The sequence below is a fragment of the Cygnus atratus genome, chromosome 1, assembly GCF_013377495.2.
Source record: "Cygnus atratus isolate AKBS03 ecotype Queensland, Australia chromosome 1, CAtr_DNAZoo_HiC_assembly, whole genome shotgun sequence".
NCBI lineage: Eukaryota > Metazoa > Chordata > Aves > Anseriformes > Anatidae > Cygnus > Cygnus atratus.
Window position 1 is genome coordinate 29617354 of NC_066362.1, and position 14419 is coordinate 29631772.

The 14419-nt window shown below is 34.1% G+C and overlaps 1 protein-coding gene across 3 annotated transcripts in view; it reads left to right on the plus strand.

Moving 5' to 3' along the window:
- Positions 1-14419, plus strand: part of IMMP2L (inner mitochondrial membrane peptidase subunit 2) — a 467825-nt gene that overhangs the window by 357898 nt on the left and 95508 nt on the right. For all 3 annotated transcript variants that reach the window (XM_035544188.2, XM_035544189.2, XM_035544190.2), the window contains one exon: positions 8776-8878. In XM_035544188.2, the coding sequence (XP_035400081.1) occupies positions 8776-8878 (103 nt within the window). The remainder of the gene's footprint in view (positions 1-8775; positions 8879-14419) is intronic.

Sequence of the window (14419 nt, forward strand, 5' to 3'; positions counted from 1 at the left end):
TTAGTAATTTTACTTGAACAACCTAGAATAACTAGTAAGTTTTTACCTTGGTAAAACTATGAAGCTAATGATAATGAATTTAAATGACTCCTACCTAGTATCCCATCTATCTAATTTATGATATTATATAGTTAATAGATCATAATGATATTAACAAAAAACTCTCATGTTAATTTTTAATATAACTTAGTAGAGAAATGTGAGTAGATAATGATGAATACATTCATATGGTTAATGAGACTTCTATCAAAAAAGCAAACTGAGTAATTTTTATAATTTTAACTTGAAAGGGCACAGTATTGGCAGTTGGAATCAGATTCACAAGTGAAAGGCTATAGTAGAGAAAAATGAGATATAGTATGTTTTCTTTTTGCTGAATCAGTAAGCTGGTTAGTCATTTAAATGAAGCAAATGTAACAGATGAAATGTTGCACTTTTTTTTTTTTTTTTTTCCCCAACTAAAAATTGCTGTTCTGTTTTTGTTGTAATTTATCCTGAAAATAATTACGGTTCTTCTGGTTAAGAGAATGCACTGAACAAAAGAATGTAGTTTCAGTATCTCAGATAGGAATGACAGACTCGTGTAAAAGTGTGTACGAATATTTATTTTCAAATATATATAGCATATGCAGTTATTTTTAGGTAGTATCTAATGTTGAACAAATTGTAAAATGTATATTGATATCAAATTTAGAATTTTCTGATATTTATTTTAAATTCTAATACTCTCAACACAGTTGGGGGCAGTAATACAAGTTACTTATGAACATTGAAAGGAATATGTTCCTTGAACAAGGAATCCACAGTATCACCTCAACAGTTTTTTGCTACACATTTGATCAATTTGGAGAGGAAAAAAAAAAAAGATTCTGCATTTATGATTCTGCATTTATATGGGTCATTGCAGATCAGCAGAAATCATCCTTAAAGTCATAAAAATTTCACCAAAATTACATTTTTCTTAAGAAGGTTGAGGAGAGTTACTGTGGAAAGGATCATAAAATGTGACTGCTGTTAGTGCTAGAGCAGATGAAAGACATACAGTGAAAAGAAAGTGGCACAAAATATGAAGGGAATGGTGTAGAAGACCAGTGAATGAAACCACACGTGATACAGGTAAAAGGGCTAAAGTCATCGGGGGAAGGCAACTACTGTTAGTTGATGGTTCTTAGCAGTGGGAGCAAAATGAGTTCTGCCGTGCATGAATAAGTGATACTAAATGCTTGAGGTAGCCACACGCCTTCTGACTCTGTAAGCAAAACTCTCAGGAACAGAGGAATTCCCATACCACTAAGTGCTATGTGATCTGCGTTGCTCTTTTAAGTGATTTCTAAAGGAAAATAGGATGAGTTGAAAAGATTACAGAAAGGCAATGTGAGGCTGAAAAGGGGAAACACAAAAACTGATTGCAAGTAAACACAAAAAACTGTAGTTGAAGAAAAAGCACTTTAAAATCTAGATCCTCTGGCATTGCTGGTTGATACTGCTGCTACAGCTCTACTGTTCACAAAATTTAGAATATAATTTCTGTTAGCTGTAGCTTTTTTTTTTTAACTTGACTTAACAGATTGGTTGCCCAGCACCTGTGTAACAGTCCTTTCTTATGCAGTATATAAATATATATATATACGCATATATATTTGTAGGTAACAGTTTTGGAAGAGGGGCAAAACATAGGCCCTAGATATATGACATATCTTTAAAGTGAAGAGGATAATATGCAAAGAAAATAAAATACAACCTAGAAATGTTATCATCTTATATATTTATCCTCAAAGATTAAGTCAAATTACAGTTTTGGGAAAAATAATGAATGGGCAAAGTCATGGAAAACCTTCTCCAGAAAGAGATATGTGAAGGAGAAGCAGATTGGGATAAATGTGCATTGTGTCACATACATCAAGCATATAAAGCAACAGCAGCTCCATAACTGCTTACTCATTAAAAAGCTTAGAATTGTTTTGAAAACATTTTGAAAATTCAGAAAAAAATGGAAGAAAATGTACTTTAAGAAAAATTGAAACTACCATTCTAATGTTGATAATAGTCAAACAGGTGTTAAAGGTAACAGAGGAGTTCATTAAGAAAGAATACATACGGTCAGGCATCAGAAATTAAAGTGATATGTCTTAGAAACCTGGCTTTATTTCATTGTATGTGTGATTCAGGTTATGTGTATTTCCGTTCATCAATTTAAGTCTCTCTACAAAATAGGCAGGTAAAAAATAGGCAGGTCAAAATAAAGCTTTCAGAGATTAAGGAATCTGTCAGGTCATATGTAAAAAAAAAAAAAAAAAGTTATAAAAGTAGATGTACAGTACATATTTTCATATTCTCCTGACTTCTGAGGGGGAAGATAAATTTATCTTGGCAAAGATCCATGCTAAACTTTGAAGAGTAGCTTCCGTACCTATTTGTAACATGGCACTGAAAGTCGTATCTTCACTGATACATATGCATCAAAATTATCTTCAATTCCATTACAAAAACACAAAAGTAGAGTACTTTTTGGGCGACAACATTTTTAGAACATTTGACTTAGTCTTATATGTTTTCACACAGCAGATAATTCACAAAAACTGTAAATATCAGTATTTGGTTAGACTGGTTTTTAATTTAAGTTAAAATCCGGTAATTTTTCTGAATACTGTATGTTTTAAAAGTGATTTACTGCAATTTTGAAGAAGCTGGTGAAGCAAGTAATGACTAAATAATTATTTTGCTTAGAATAACATACTTTCTGAGAAAATATCTAATTAATAAAAGAGAGCTACAAATATCTGCCATGACTTCTAGATTAGATTTCTAAAGATATTTACTGTTACCATCGCTGAGACTTATAAATCTGCAATGATGCAACAAAATTGGCTGTGGCATCACTTCGGTAAGAAGGCTTTAGCTGGGAAAAAACGAGACACCATCTGAAGTTCAGCATCATAATTGCTTCGCTTATTATAAAAACTTGCTTTTATTGTCCTTCTGTTCTGAATGAGAAAACTAGTCAATTAGTCTTCATTTTTCATAAATCTTCTAAATATCTCTTTCACAGCAAAAGGTGAAACCTACATTGTTTAAATGGTTGAAAATTTGCCCAAGTATGGGTGAAGGAATCATTTGTCTCCTTAACAACTGCTCCTAATCTCCCCAGTCTGGAGTCTCTTGTTTCTGTCATTTCAGCCTACCTGCTTTTGGAGGTCCATCCCAAACATGGATCTCCTCCGGCACTTCTCCAGAGCATATTTTCAACTCAGATCTATTTCAATAATCGATTGATCTACAGCTTTTAAGGAAAACATGTTTTAGCTCTGAGGCAAATGTTAATAGCTGCAGAAAACCAAAGCATATTCCCAAACCTGCTGACATACTCTCATGCATAGTCTGGTAACCTGGCCTTAAAACAAAATATTTATTTGGTTCACACACATAAACTTGTCTTCTAAAGGCAGCTGACTAAGTAACAGCTTGTGGTCAAAAGCATATAGAACTTGTAAGGGAAGGGTTAAAATAAAAAGACACAGATGGCTGCATGTGTCTGTTGGAAGGGAAAACAGAGATTTCTTAGGGGCTGGAAGGTGTTTAGTGTCACGTGTAAAATGCCCTGTGGTGATACTAATATAATTTACATGATACATTACAATAAGGTTTGTACCTTGGGATCTGGGTGTCATCGGAAATTGAATATCTTACTAGTTTTCATTCTGTGAAGTTGATGAAGATGGATACATGTGATAAATTTCCATGTACATCAATTTATGTGGTTTGGAAAAAGTTGTTCTTAGCATGATATAGGTTTCCTTTTTTTTTTCCTTTTTTTTTTTTTTTTTTTCCAAAAGAGTTTGTGTATGTTTACTATCTCCTGTGCAAACAGAAGAAATTGTCTACAGTGTCTGTTCCCTGATAGCACCCAAAGGTATGGAGATTGCAGGGACCTTCTGATTTCTCAAGGTCGAATCAAGTGGAAGGCAATCATTCCTCATCCAACTTAGCAGAGCCAAGTTGCTTGCTTTGGCACTGGTACCACATCCTAAAAAAGCAGATTTTTCTTGCTAGTGGACAGGTGGTTAGAATGCCATATAGAGCTCATTTTTGACTGTCAAGATTAAAATTATTTCTCAGCCAAGGATAGATATAAGTACATCTGTTAACTATTAAAACATGGAGTAAAAAAAAAAAAAAAAAAAAAGCAAACCAAACAAAAAACCCCAACAAAAATACCACCTTTGCATTGAGTTCAAAATGTATTTGAAATGTAAGAAAAAAAATGAAATTTCAGACAAATTTCTGTAAAAGTGACTAAAAGGCTAAAAGTAATTCCATTACATTCTCATCAATAAAATTAATGGAACTCTCCTAGACTCAGTGTTATTACAGTGAGTAGTCAAAACTGGGGTTTGAGCAACTGTAACATAGGTGGTCATTGCTAACCTCTCAAAAACCTAGGCAAAAGCTGAAATATTTATTTACACACATCAATATAGGTTTTTACAGGTGCTTGACTACTTTGTATGAAAATCTGGGTATTTTAATGTCTTTACCTATACTATTCTGAAAGTGGATTTTTAAAATGATAAAATGAGTAGAATATAAAATGCTGAACAGTTTGGTTTTTTTAAAGATATTATGTTTCAGAAAGTGAAAGACTGCCCTTTATCAGGAGAGGCTTTCAATGTAAAAGATTGTTCAGTAATTATAACTTGTGCTAATGAACTGGATATGGAATTAACAAATACTAAGTTAATTACCATTTGCACAAATTGTTCTCTTAAGAATTCACTCAGAAATCTTCTGAATTTAATTAAATACTTAATGTGTGAAAGCTAACGGAGGTCAAGATTACATGCAAATGCAGAAAAATGAGTTGAAGTATTCTCTTAACTTAGAAGGAAAAATAATAGTTTTTTTTGTACTGCTTTCAAAATACACAATTTATTGCATTCCTTTTATAGCAAAGGCCTCTCAGAATGAGTTGATATAAAATTCCTGGTGAACTAGTGTTGGTTCCTGGTGCTTTTATTTGATATTTGGCTTGAGGATTTTAGGTATTGTTATTGTTGAAGAGTGCTAGAAACATTCCTAAGTGAGTTTTCACTTTTTTTTTTTTTTTCACAGAACTAGTGATCATTATACTTGTAATTTTTAATTACTTACGTGGTCCTGAATCTGAAAAGTGGATGGCAGTTGCCTGCAAGTCATAGCATTCTCTTATCCTTCAGAGAGAGACTTCAATCAACATTTCTCTTTCCTCTCAGAAATAGTGTTTGTGTTAGAATTTGGCCTTGTAGGACTGCATAAAAAGATGGGTGATGTTTCCTTTCAGCATGTCTGGCATGTTTAACTAATGAAATAAATGAATGGCAGTTGGTGTATTAAGAGGAAGAGCCATATTGCCAATGTGGCACACACACATGGTCTCCTCCTTGTAATTTAGGACTGAGATTAAAGTGTTTAATTTCTGTAAAATTCATGTGAGAGAGAGGCAGTGTTAATAACTAACTGACTAATTTTGATTATGAAACAATTTGGACTACCTTCAAAGGAGAGAAAACGATAACTTTTTTGTTCTTAGAAAAAGTCAACGTAGTGTTTGCAGCAGTAATTAAAAATAACCTACTGTCATTAACTGAATATGGTTTTCTGAAGCCTGGTTGGCTTGCATGAATGATTTATCGATCTGCTGTGGAGTAATTCAACAATGAAATTATCTTGAAAATTAAAAACAATATTAAGTAATGGATGATCCAATTTACTGTAACATGAACTTATTGTTGTAGTTTGGTACTAATTCATGCAGTGAAAGGCTCAAATAAAACTGTTTCTAAATTTCGGCCTGCCTTCCAAAGGACAGTGTTTGCAGGAGTATTGCTACAGTGGACACAAAGTCCCCAGGCAACTGCCCTGTGCAAATACCTACACTAACATTTTGAATGAATTATCTTAGGAAAATATTTTTTTTGGTCTCTCTTTTGTTCACAGATATACAGGTACTTTGTTTGTGATATATCCTGAAAATTTTACTATTGCTTTTACTATTGCACCTACAGGTGGGAAAAAATAATGATTTTTATACTCCAGACATTAAATGGCAGAAGGTTTTACATTTATCTGCAGAGCTTACAGAGGACTTTATCGATTTAGTATCAGTCCTATCTACTAAAATAGATAAACTACTGCTTCTGTTTCTTTTCCATTTCTCTTTCCTATTCCCTTAATACACTTATTAACCTTATCAATTTTAATTCTATATCTTCTAAGTTAAATCTTTTTGCATGCAATCATCTGTTATTTTTTTCAATTTGAGAATTTTTACATAATTTCTCATTAATCACTGAAAGAGACAGGGATTTTGCATAACTGAAACAAAATTTTCTGCTTTACAATGGCTTCTTCAAAAGTAGAAAATAAATATATATTTTCCTATATTGTAGAAATAATAAAAAGAGCCAATGATAATTACTGAACTCTATAATCTATTTATTTTCTGCTTGAGACCCTAAAGAATACACTATACACTAGTATTAAGCCTTTGTATTTTCATAGGCTCTCTGCAAATACAAGGTCTAGCCATGCAGACTAAATTCTCTCCAGTTTTGTTTCCAAATACTTATTGCAAAAGCTTTTATTTTCCCATTCCTGTTAATAATTTCATAATCATAATAGAGGAAGAGATTATTTGGGGGTTGGAGACTATGTGTGATCAGAGAAGGAATCACTGACTGACATTTGCCAGATTATTTTCTTGGCATTTATGAGGCGAGCATGTCAGCAGAATTAACTTTCAAATCCCTTTCACCCATGGACGAAATTCAGTTTTGTACATAAAGTCTGTGAAGGTACAAAACTTCATCACAATCTACTGTTCTATATTCAGGAAGATGAATAGAAGAGAAAATTAAATATTTTTTGAGCTATTGTTTGCCTTTATCACTGATGGAAGATATTAATTTAGTAATTTTCAGAGTGTCTAATCAGACAGAACAGAATTAGTGGCCAGCTTCTCTGAACTATATCTTAAAACACATGCTTCTAGTAAAATATGTTCTCATTTGGTACTTAATAAAATAAATGATTAGTGAGACAAAGCATTATGGAATCTCAAAACATAAACACTTTTATTGTCCAGACTATTTTTAAAGGAAAAAAAAAAGTAGTTGCATTGTAATAAATAGCTATTTTAGCATAATCAAATTTTTACAGACTCTTTGCATTTTAGAAATCATATGTTTACCAACTTGGGACAGTTATGCATTTTTATATAAATGATATAGCAACTCAGCCTTAAATATTATGTAATATGATTTTTTTTCTAAAGAAAGATGAAATGTCGAGTCTCTTTTTCCACAAATAGGCTATCATTTTTTCAGCTTCTAATAAAAACTTAGATAGAACTTCCATTAGAATTTAGTTCTGGCAGCCTTGTCCTTTCAGCTGCCTCTGAAGCTGTTTGAAAAAGCACTGTTTGGATTCTGTGACTTACAAAGTAGATTATTATTTTTATTTGACTTTATTAATGCACTTTTGAGGATTCCTTGTTTATTTAATATTTCACAGTCATCTGGCTATTGATTAGCTTGTCCTCATAACATTCACTCTCTCTCCCTCCCCACCCCTCTCCAAAAAACAGTTTTCTCATTTTGGTTTGTGACCATCCCCAATCAGCTTTGTTCAGCTGAATCTGCTGGTGAAAGTGATTTTCTGTCTTCAGCTGACATTCTTCAGTTTTTGAGCATGCTCCTGTTTTGCCTTCTGCATTGAGGGCAGGTGGTGAAACGAGGTGAGCAGCTGGAAGCAGCAAGCTAGATCAAAAGACTGTTTCTCTCTGGTCAGATGTGGTTACCCAATACAAGATAAGAGGTATCACTATCTATAGTCCTGTCTGTAAATGCTTCATCATGATAATAATTCAGTGTCCCTGATAGAATTACCTCCCTGCATGAATGTTTGCAGAATAACAGATCCTGTCTGAAAGAAAACAAAAGTGTGTGATAGAAGGCAGACTGCAGTTGTGAGAATGACAGCTACTCAGGAACTAAATACAGGAATTTTGCATACTGCAAAGCTTAGCTTTTAGGACTCTGTAGCTTGTCATTTTTGTAATATCATTGCATGCTGAGACACTGTTTCAGCATGAATTTCTGTAGAGAATGGCTTGAATCATCAATATCATTTTTTTTTTCCATCAGTCGGCCTTCTTCTAGGTGTTTCCTTTAAGTTTATCCTGTTTAGCTTGTTACAGGTGAAGAAATCCTACCCCCAGGATATAGTAGACATTACTGTAATCCAAGCTCTGAATCTAAGGCCAGGTCACATATACCAGATCAGTTTTGAGGAGTACCTAATGCTACCCTGAAAGGAAAGCATACTCAATACAATATCTTTATGTGACTATGACATATGTCCACTGGCATTTACCTGAGATAAAATCTGATGGTTCAAAGAATTGTTACTACAGATATGGAAATAAGAGTTCCTTAATTATATTTAACTGAAAAGTCTTTTACTCCCTGTTGTGATGTGATTTTTGCCAGAGCAATTTAGTAAACAGGCCCTGATAGTGCAACTAGCTCATACAAAATTGTTGTTCATTTTCACTTGAGTAGCATTATTGAAACCTAAAGGACTTTAGTTTGTTGTTGTTGTTGTTGTTGTTGTTTTTTTCTTTTTAAGCAAGTGTTCGTGGTGTCCAAGGTCAAATTCCAAAATAACGATATGTGAATTTTCTTAACAAAATGCTTTTTTTTTTTTTTATTGATTAGCCTTTTTTGCAATTCTTTTTAGAACCATTGGATACAAAAAGAAGTATGTGAAAGTTCCCCATGGACATATTTGGGTGGAAGGTGATCACCATGGGCACAGCTTTGACAGCAATGCATTTGGCCCGGTAAGTCAATTAGCTGTGTATCATTTAAGCTTGCAACTGAAAAGCAGTGCATATCTCTTGGGTAATCTGTGCAACACAGCATGTGTGAATTCCACATGATTGTGCTCTTAGTATTTTTTGTGGGAAGTATTAGATTTCATAAAATATTTTGGTGGATTGCGATTGACTTTGCTTTTAACTATTATAAAAGTAACAAAGACTCCTTTGAATTCCCCCACATGGAAGAAGAAGGAGTAGAGCTTTTAAATTTGTAGGGATGTACCGGAGGAGTAGGCAGAGGGCGAGCCAGCTCCCTGTAGCTGACAGATGCTCCCTGAGGATGTTGCCAGCTGATGCAATTTGGAGTGGCTCCCTCCAGGGAGCTTGTCTTGCTCTAGTGCCAGTGCTGGGATAAAGAATTAGGAAACTGTAAGTGCACTTAGCAAGTGTTAACTGTTAACTGGTCTATGGATGACAGTAGGGATATTTCAAATCTTTCCCCAAAGTAAATATTTAAGTTTTCTTATTATGGGTCCATTTTCATATTGAATTATGTCAAAATGTAACCTGAAAGATCTTTTTCTTGACCGGTAAGAATGCGTCTGTTCATCAGGGAGACAGTAAATGTTTTTTCTGCACTCCAGTTTTAGTTAGCTTTTGGTTTTGTTACTCTGTGTGAAATCATGTTCTTGTTTTAACTTAACCTAGCATTCAGAAGATAATAGTCATGTAATCTGTGCGTTCTGCTGTGTAAATACAAATCCTATAAATCCTTTTTGCCCTATTCCAAATGCATTTTTTGACATGTTTAAGGGAGAATTATCTTCTAATATTATAAAAAGCTGGTGCTTTTCACAGGTAAGTTGCCAAGGCTAGATTTATTTCATCTTTCGTACCTATTTTATACAGAAGTCGTCCACTGGCATTAGTTGAATTAATGACAGCAAGGAGCTTATGAATTTGTCTGGCTTCTAGAAGATGAGATCAATTGTTTATACTTGTTGTCTAGAAAAAGATGGAAAAAAGTCTACTGTCTGGTTCCGAGTAGTCTAATGATGCCATTACTCTCTTCATTCTTCTCTTTATTGTTATTATTTGTGTTTGTGTTGCACTTGCTATTTTTCATTATTATTTTTTCTGTTACTACTTTCTAAGATTTCTGACATCTTGTTTTAGAGGTTCTCTCCTGCAGGATTTCATTCAGTCTGTCCTGTGGAGGTATCTCTTTCCTTTCTTTCTAGGCTATTCCTTTTCTGTTTCATTCTCCGTTTCCAAGGTAAATCATAGTCATAAAAGCACTTTTTTTTTTTTTTCACTTAGAAATATTTGCCAGTGTAGACTTAGAGTACAAGGAATTTTTAAGAGTCAGGCATTGGTTTCACATTTACACCATCTCACACAGAAATTTATACATGGTTAAATCTTCAAGGTAGTCACCTTATAGTTTTCATACAACGTAGCATGTTGGGGTAAATCTGAATACCCTGAGATTTTTACTCAGTTCATTGATATTTATAAATACTAGAAAATTACCTTCACAAGGCTTTGACCTCACATTAGGTGCTAGCTAACTTCTGATAGTATGTCACTTTTCTTACAGAAGCAACCCCTTTAGAGAGCTACTAAGATAGCTTTGGACAATGAATTCTTTAGCTATTTGCAGGAAGAATGAGCCTTGTATTGTTTTGATGAATACATTACGGACAGGTCAACTGCAAATAGGTATTTTTCTGTGACATTTAATTAGAGCAGCAATTGTTGAATACAGACAAAAGGAGGCAGAAGAGATCACAGGGCTGGAAACTAGCTTGAGAAGAATAAAATGTTGAGAAATTTCAGCTGTAGAAGAAAAGGAAGAATATATTTAGAAGAGCACGCTAGATGGCTGGTTCTTAACATTGTACACAGATTAGATTTTAGATAACTGGGGCGCTTTGTACCCCTCTGTGTGCTGCAGTCTTGAGATCTCTTGCACAAGTGCAAGTAAGATTATTGGATGAAAAACCTAAAAATAGTTAACAGCATTTTCTAAGTCTGAAAGTAAGACAGAGTTCCTAGTTATGCAAAACAATTTGCTTATTTTCTTGTAGAAAGTAGAAACATGTATTAGTAAGAGTAAGGTATCTTACTCTTGAAGAGGAAGCTCAGGGGAGACCTCATTGCTCTCTACAACTACCTGAAAGGAAGTTGTGGGGAGCTGGGTGTCAGCCTCTTCTCACAGATAACTAGTGATAGGACTAGAGGGACTGGCCTCAAATCGCACCAGGGGACGTTTAGGTTGGAAATTAGGAGACATTTCTTCTCAGAAAGAGTGGTCAGGCATTGGAATGGGTTTACCAGGGAGGTGGTGGAGTCACCATCCCTGGGGGTGTTCAAGGAAAGGTTGGACATGGTGCTTAGGGACATGGCTTAGTGGGTGGTAGGGTGATCTTGAAGGTCTTTTCCAACCTTAACGATTCTGTTCTGTTCTGTTCTGCTTTAAAGCATTAAAATCACTCTCTTCAAGCCATTCAGAAGGTATGCTCTTAATTTAAACACCTTTGCTCTCACAAGACTACAATAGTCATAAGGAACAGACTGTGCAGTGGTGAGACATGAACCCCTTGTTCTCATTCTGTTGAAATATTATAGGTCACTTTAGAAATTAGATTATGTTATGTGCATCACGGTTCTGATTTGCAAAAACAAATATATTTTCTTGGATCGCAAGACTCAGTAAAAATAGTATACTTTTAAGGTGGGTTACGTTGTAGGCCTACCACTTCTCAAATTTCTTGCAATCTTACAATAGAAAAGCACATATACTGTAGATAGTCTGACAGTAATATTTTGTAGATGAGTTTAATGAGTTACATGGGGCATAAAAGGAAATTATGGAAAAACAGATTGAGAACAGATGTTAGAATCAATTTTTCTCTTTGAGAATAACAACATGTGTAATGGCCTAATGGTTTAGGTTGATAAAGCAACAACCCTGAGATCATTCAAGATCTAAATTAGATACACCTTTAGAGAGAGATGGATTTCGAAAATGTAAAATCTTGACAAATTAAATTATCTTTACTTAGCTCATAAAAATGTTATAAAATAAATTCTATTATTTATTGTTATTGCATGCTTTTAAAAGGACTAAAATTGGAAAGTTAAGGTATAGATAGATGTTTTCCTGAGGTGTTAAATAAAATGAAAATATTTTAACTAAAAGTTTTACATTTCCTTTCTGCTTAGTTGTTTCTTTGAATAAAATTAATACCTCAACTGATGTTACAAAAATAACAGGACATGTATGATTAGTGCTGAATTAGACATGTTGTTAACTCTATATATTCAAAACTTAAATATTAATTGCCTTTCCAGAGTAGTCGATGAAATTAAATAGTGATTTTAAATAGTGTGATTATTGTACATTGTCTTTGAAAAACTGTTGCTTAGTGCAATACAGATTGGCAGATCTTACATAATACTACTGCTTTGCTGCTGTGTTTCAGGTTTAGAAATATGTCACGTCAGCCATTCATAATGCTGAGCATAGTGGTTTTGAATAGCAGCCAATAAATATTCAGAGAACTTGGATCTTTTTACTAATATTTAAGGGAATAAAAAAATTACATTTTTCTGGAAATTTATTTCAATTATCTGGACTAGAATAGTGATTTCTACACAATTCTCTCTTATTGTTTTCAAATTCTTATAGAATGAAATTGAGCATTTATGATATTTGTTTAGCATTATTTAAATGCTATGGGAGTCTAATAATGACTCCTTGCTTATATAATTATGATACTCCCCACCTTTTTCTTTTCAGTTCTGGTAATGTTGTAATTTTGGGCCTTTCTACTATGAGGTTGTAATTCAACGGTATAGGAAACATTTTTTCTTTGCTCGGAAATGTAGAAGCCACTTTATGTAAACTATTGATCTGCTATTAAACTCCTCTGCTGCTTCAGACTTCTTAAAGAATCAGGTAGCTTGATGGTGAGGTTTGTACCAGGTCAGTTATTGTCTGGCATTATGTTGGCTGTGTAAGCAACATACAAACCAACTGACAATTTATAATTTGAATCTGATATTGTGGATAATTCAAAGGATGAGTCATAAACTGTATACACATACAGATCAGATGCATAGAGTTGGCAGCCAGCAGTGACATCCAGAGGTGATTATGCTACCAATAAGTAAGGGTACCTGAGAACAGTTATTAGTAAATGCATACAATAACTGATTTATATGTATTCTTGGATGTGTACATATGCAGTGAATAGCAAATATATAAAACCATTCAATTATATCTCATGGAGAGTTGTCTGGTAAATCCAGGACTCTTATTGCTACATTTCTATCTCTCCAGATGCCTCCAAACTGAGCATATGAAACAGCTTTATAAAATCAGGGTTTAAAGTTAGTGGCAGTCTTGCAACTGACTGGTAAAGGACCTGAACAAAAGCTCATTAAAGTCAATGAGAGATTTCTATTGGCTTTAATGGCTTTGGATAAGACTCTTTATGAGTTAAGCTTCACAATCCAGTGTAAGGGCAAAAAGACTATTATCCTCCTTATCTTCCTGGGAAACCTGAGACACAGGTAGGTTAAGTACCTTGTCATAAAATATCTTTTTTGCCTCAGTCAGATCCCCATGCTAGCCCTTCTTATTAAAATTACGTATTTTAACGTGTTTACTCTCAAAACTGAATCCTGTTGAACTTGAGTCTGGCTTTTTGTTTAACAGAAATTTTATGTTCATAAGCTTTACTGTAATGGCTTTATTTATGACTCTCCATATAAGCAATTCTGTACTGTAAGTTCATGCAATAAACTAACTGAAAAACACTCGTCTGTTTACCTATTATTTCTTCTTTCAGTAGCACAAACCTGTGACTAGAAAACTCCATAGAAAAGAGTGATTTTAATTTGCTATTCAAAGAGATATATCATAATCATTTTTGGATATAAGACAAAAATGGTTTGCCTGTTAACCCTCAATGGGCAAATTCAGTTAATAACAGTAACAGTGTGGCCTATTATAATTATAATCTTAAACTGATCCAATATTTCTCTTTGTAACTACTGTTAGTGAGTATAAATAGTCAAAATCAGAAAGCTTGAAAACAGTAAGGTGATCTAAAATAAGACGCTCTTAGTGAAGTTCAGTTCATGACTTCTAATAAAGGAATGTTTGAACCAAGAGATCTGCAGCCCATGAGAGTAACTGTTTCACATGCTCTCCTTCTAAGGCAGGATCAGAGGACAGTTGAAGGAGGAAGCAGATATCTTTCCACTGTACTGGATTACTTGCATAATAGTAAACACAGAATGCTACATATCCTAAAAGTACAAATCATCTTGGTGATGATTTTGCCATCTGCTGAAGATGAGCTACAAACTAGTGCAAGAATCCCCCTGAAATGCAGCAGCTGCTAAGGCAAAAGGTGGGAAGAGTTTAACAGCTCACAGCAATGTGCTGAGGAGCACTCTGTTAAAATTGCAAAGTAAGGTATGTAGGCAGGGCACACACTTCCCATAGGGAGTTCTGCCAGATCTCAAAAGACTTTGTGATCCCATTTG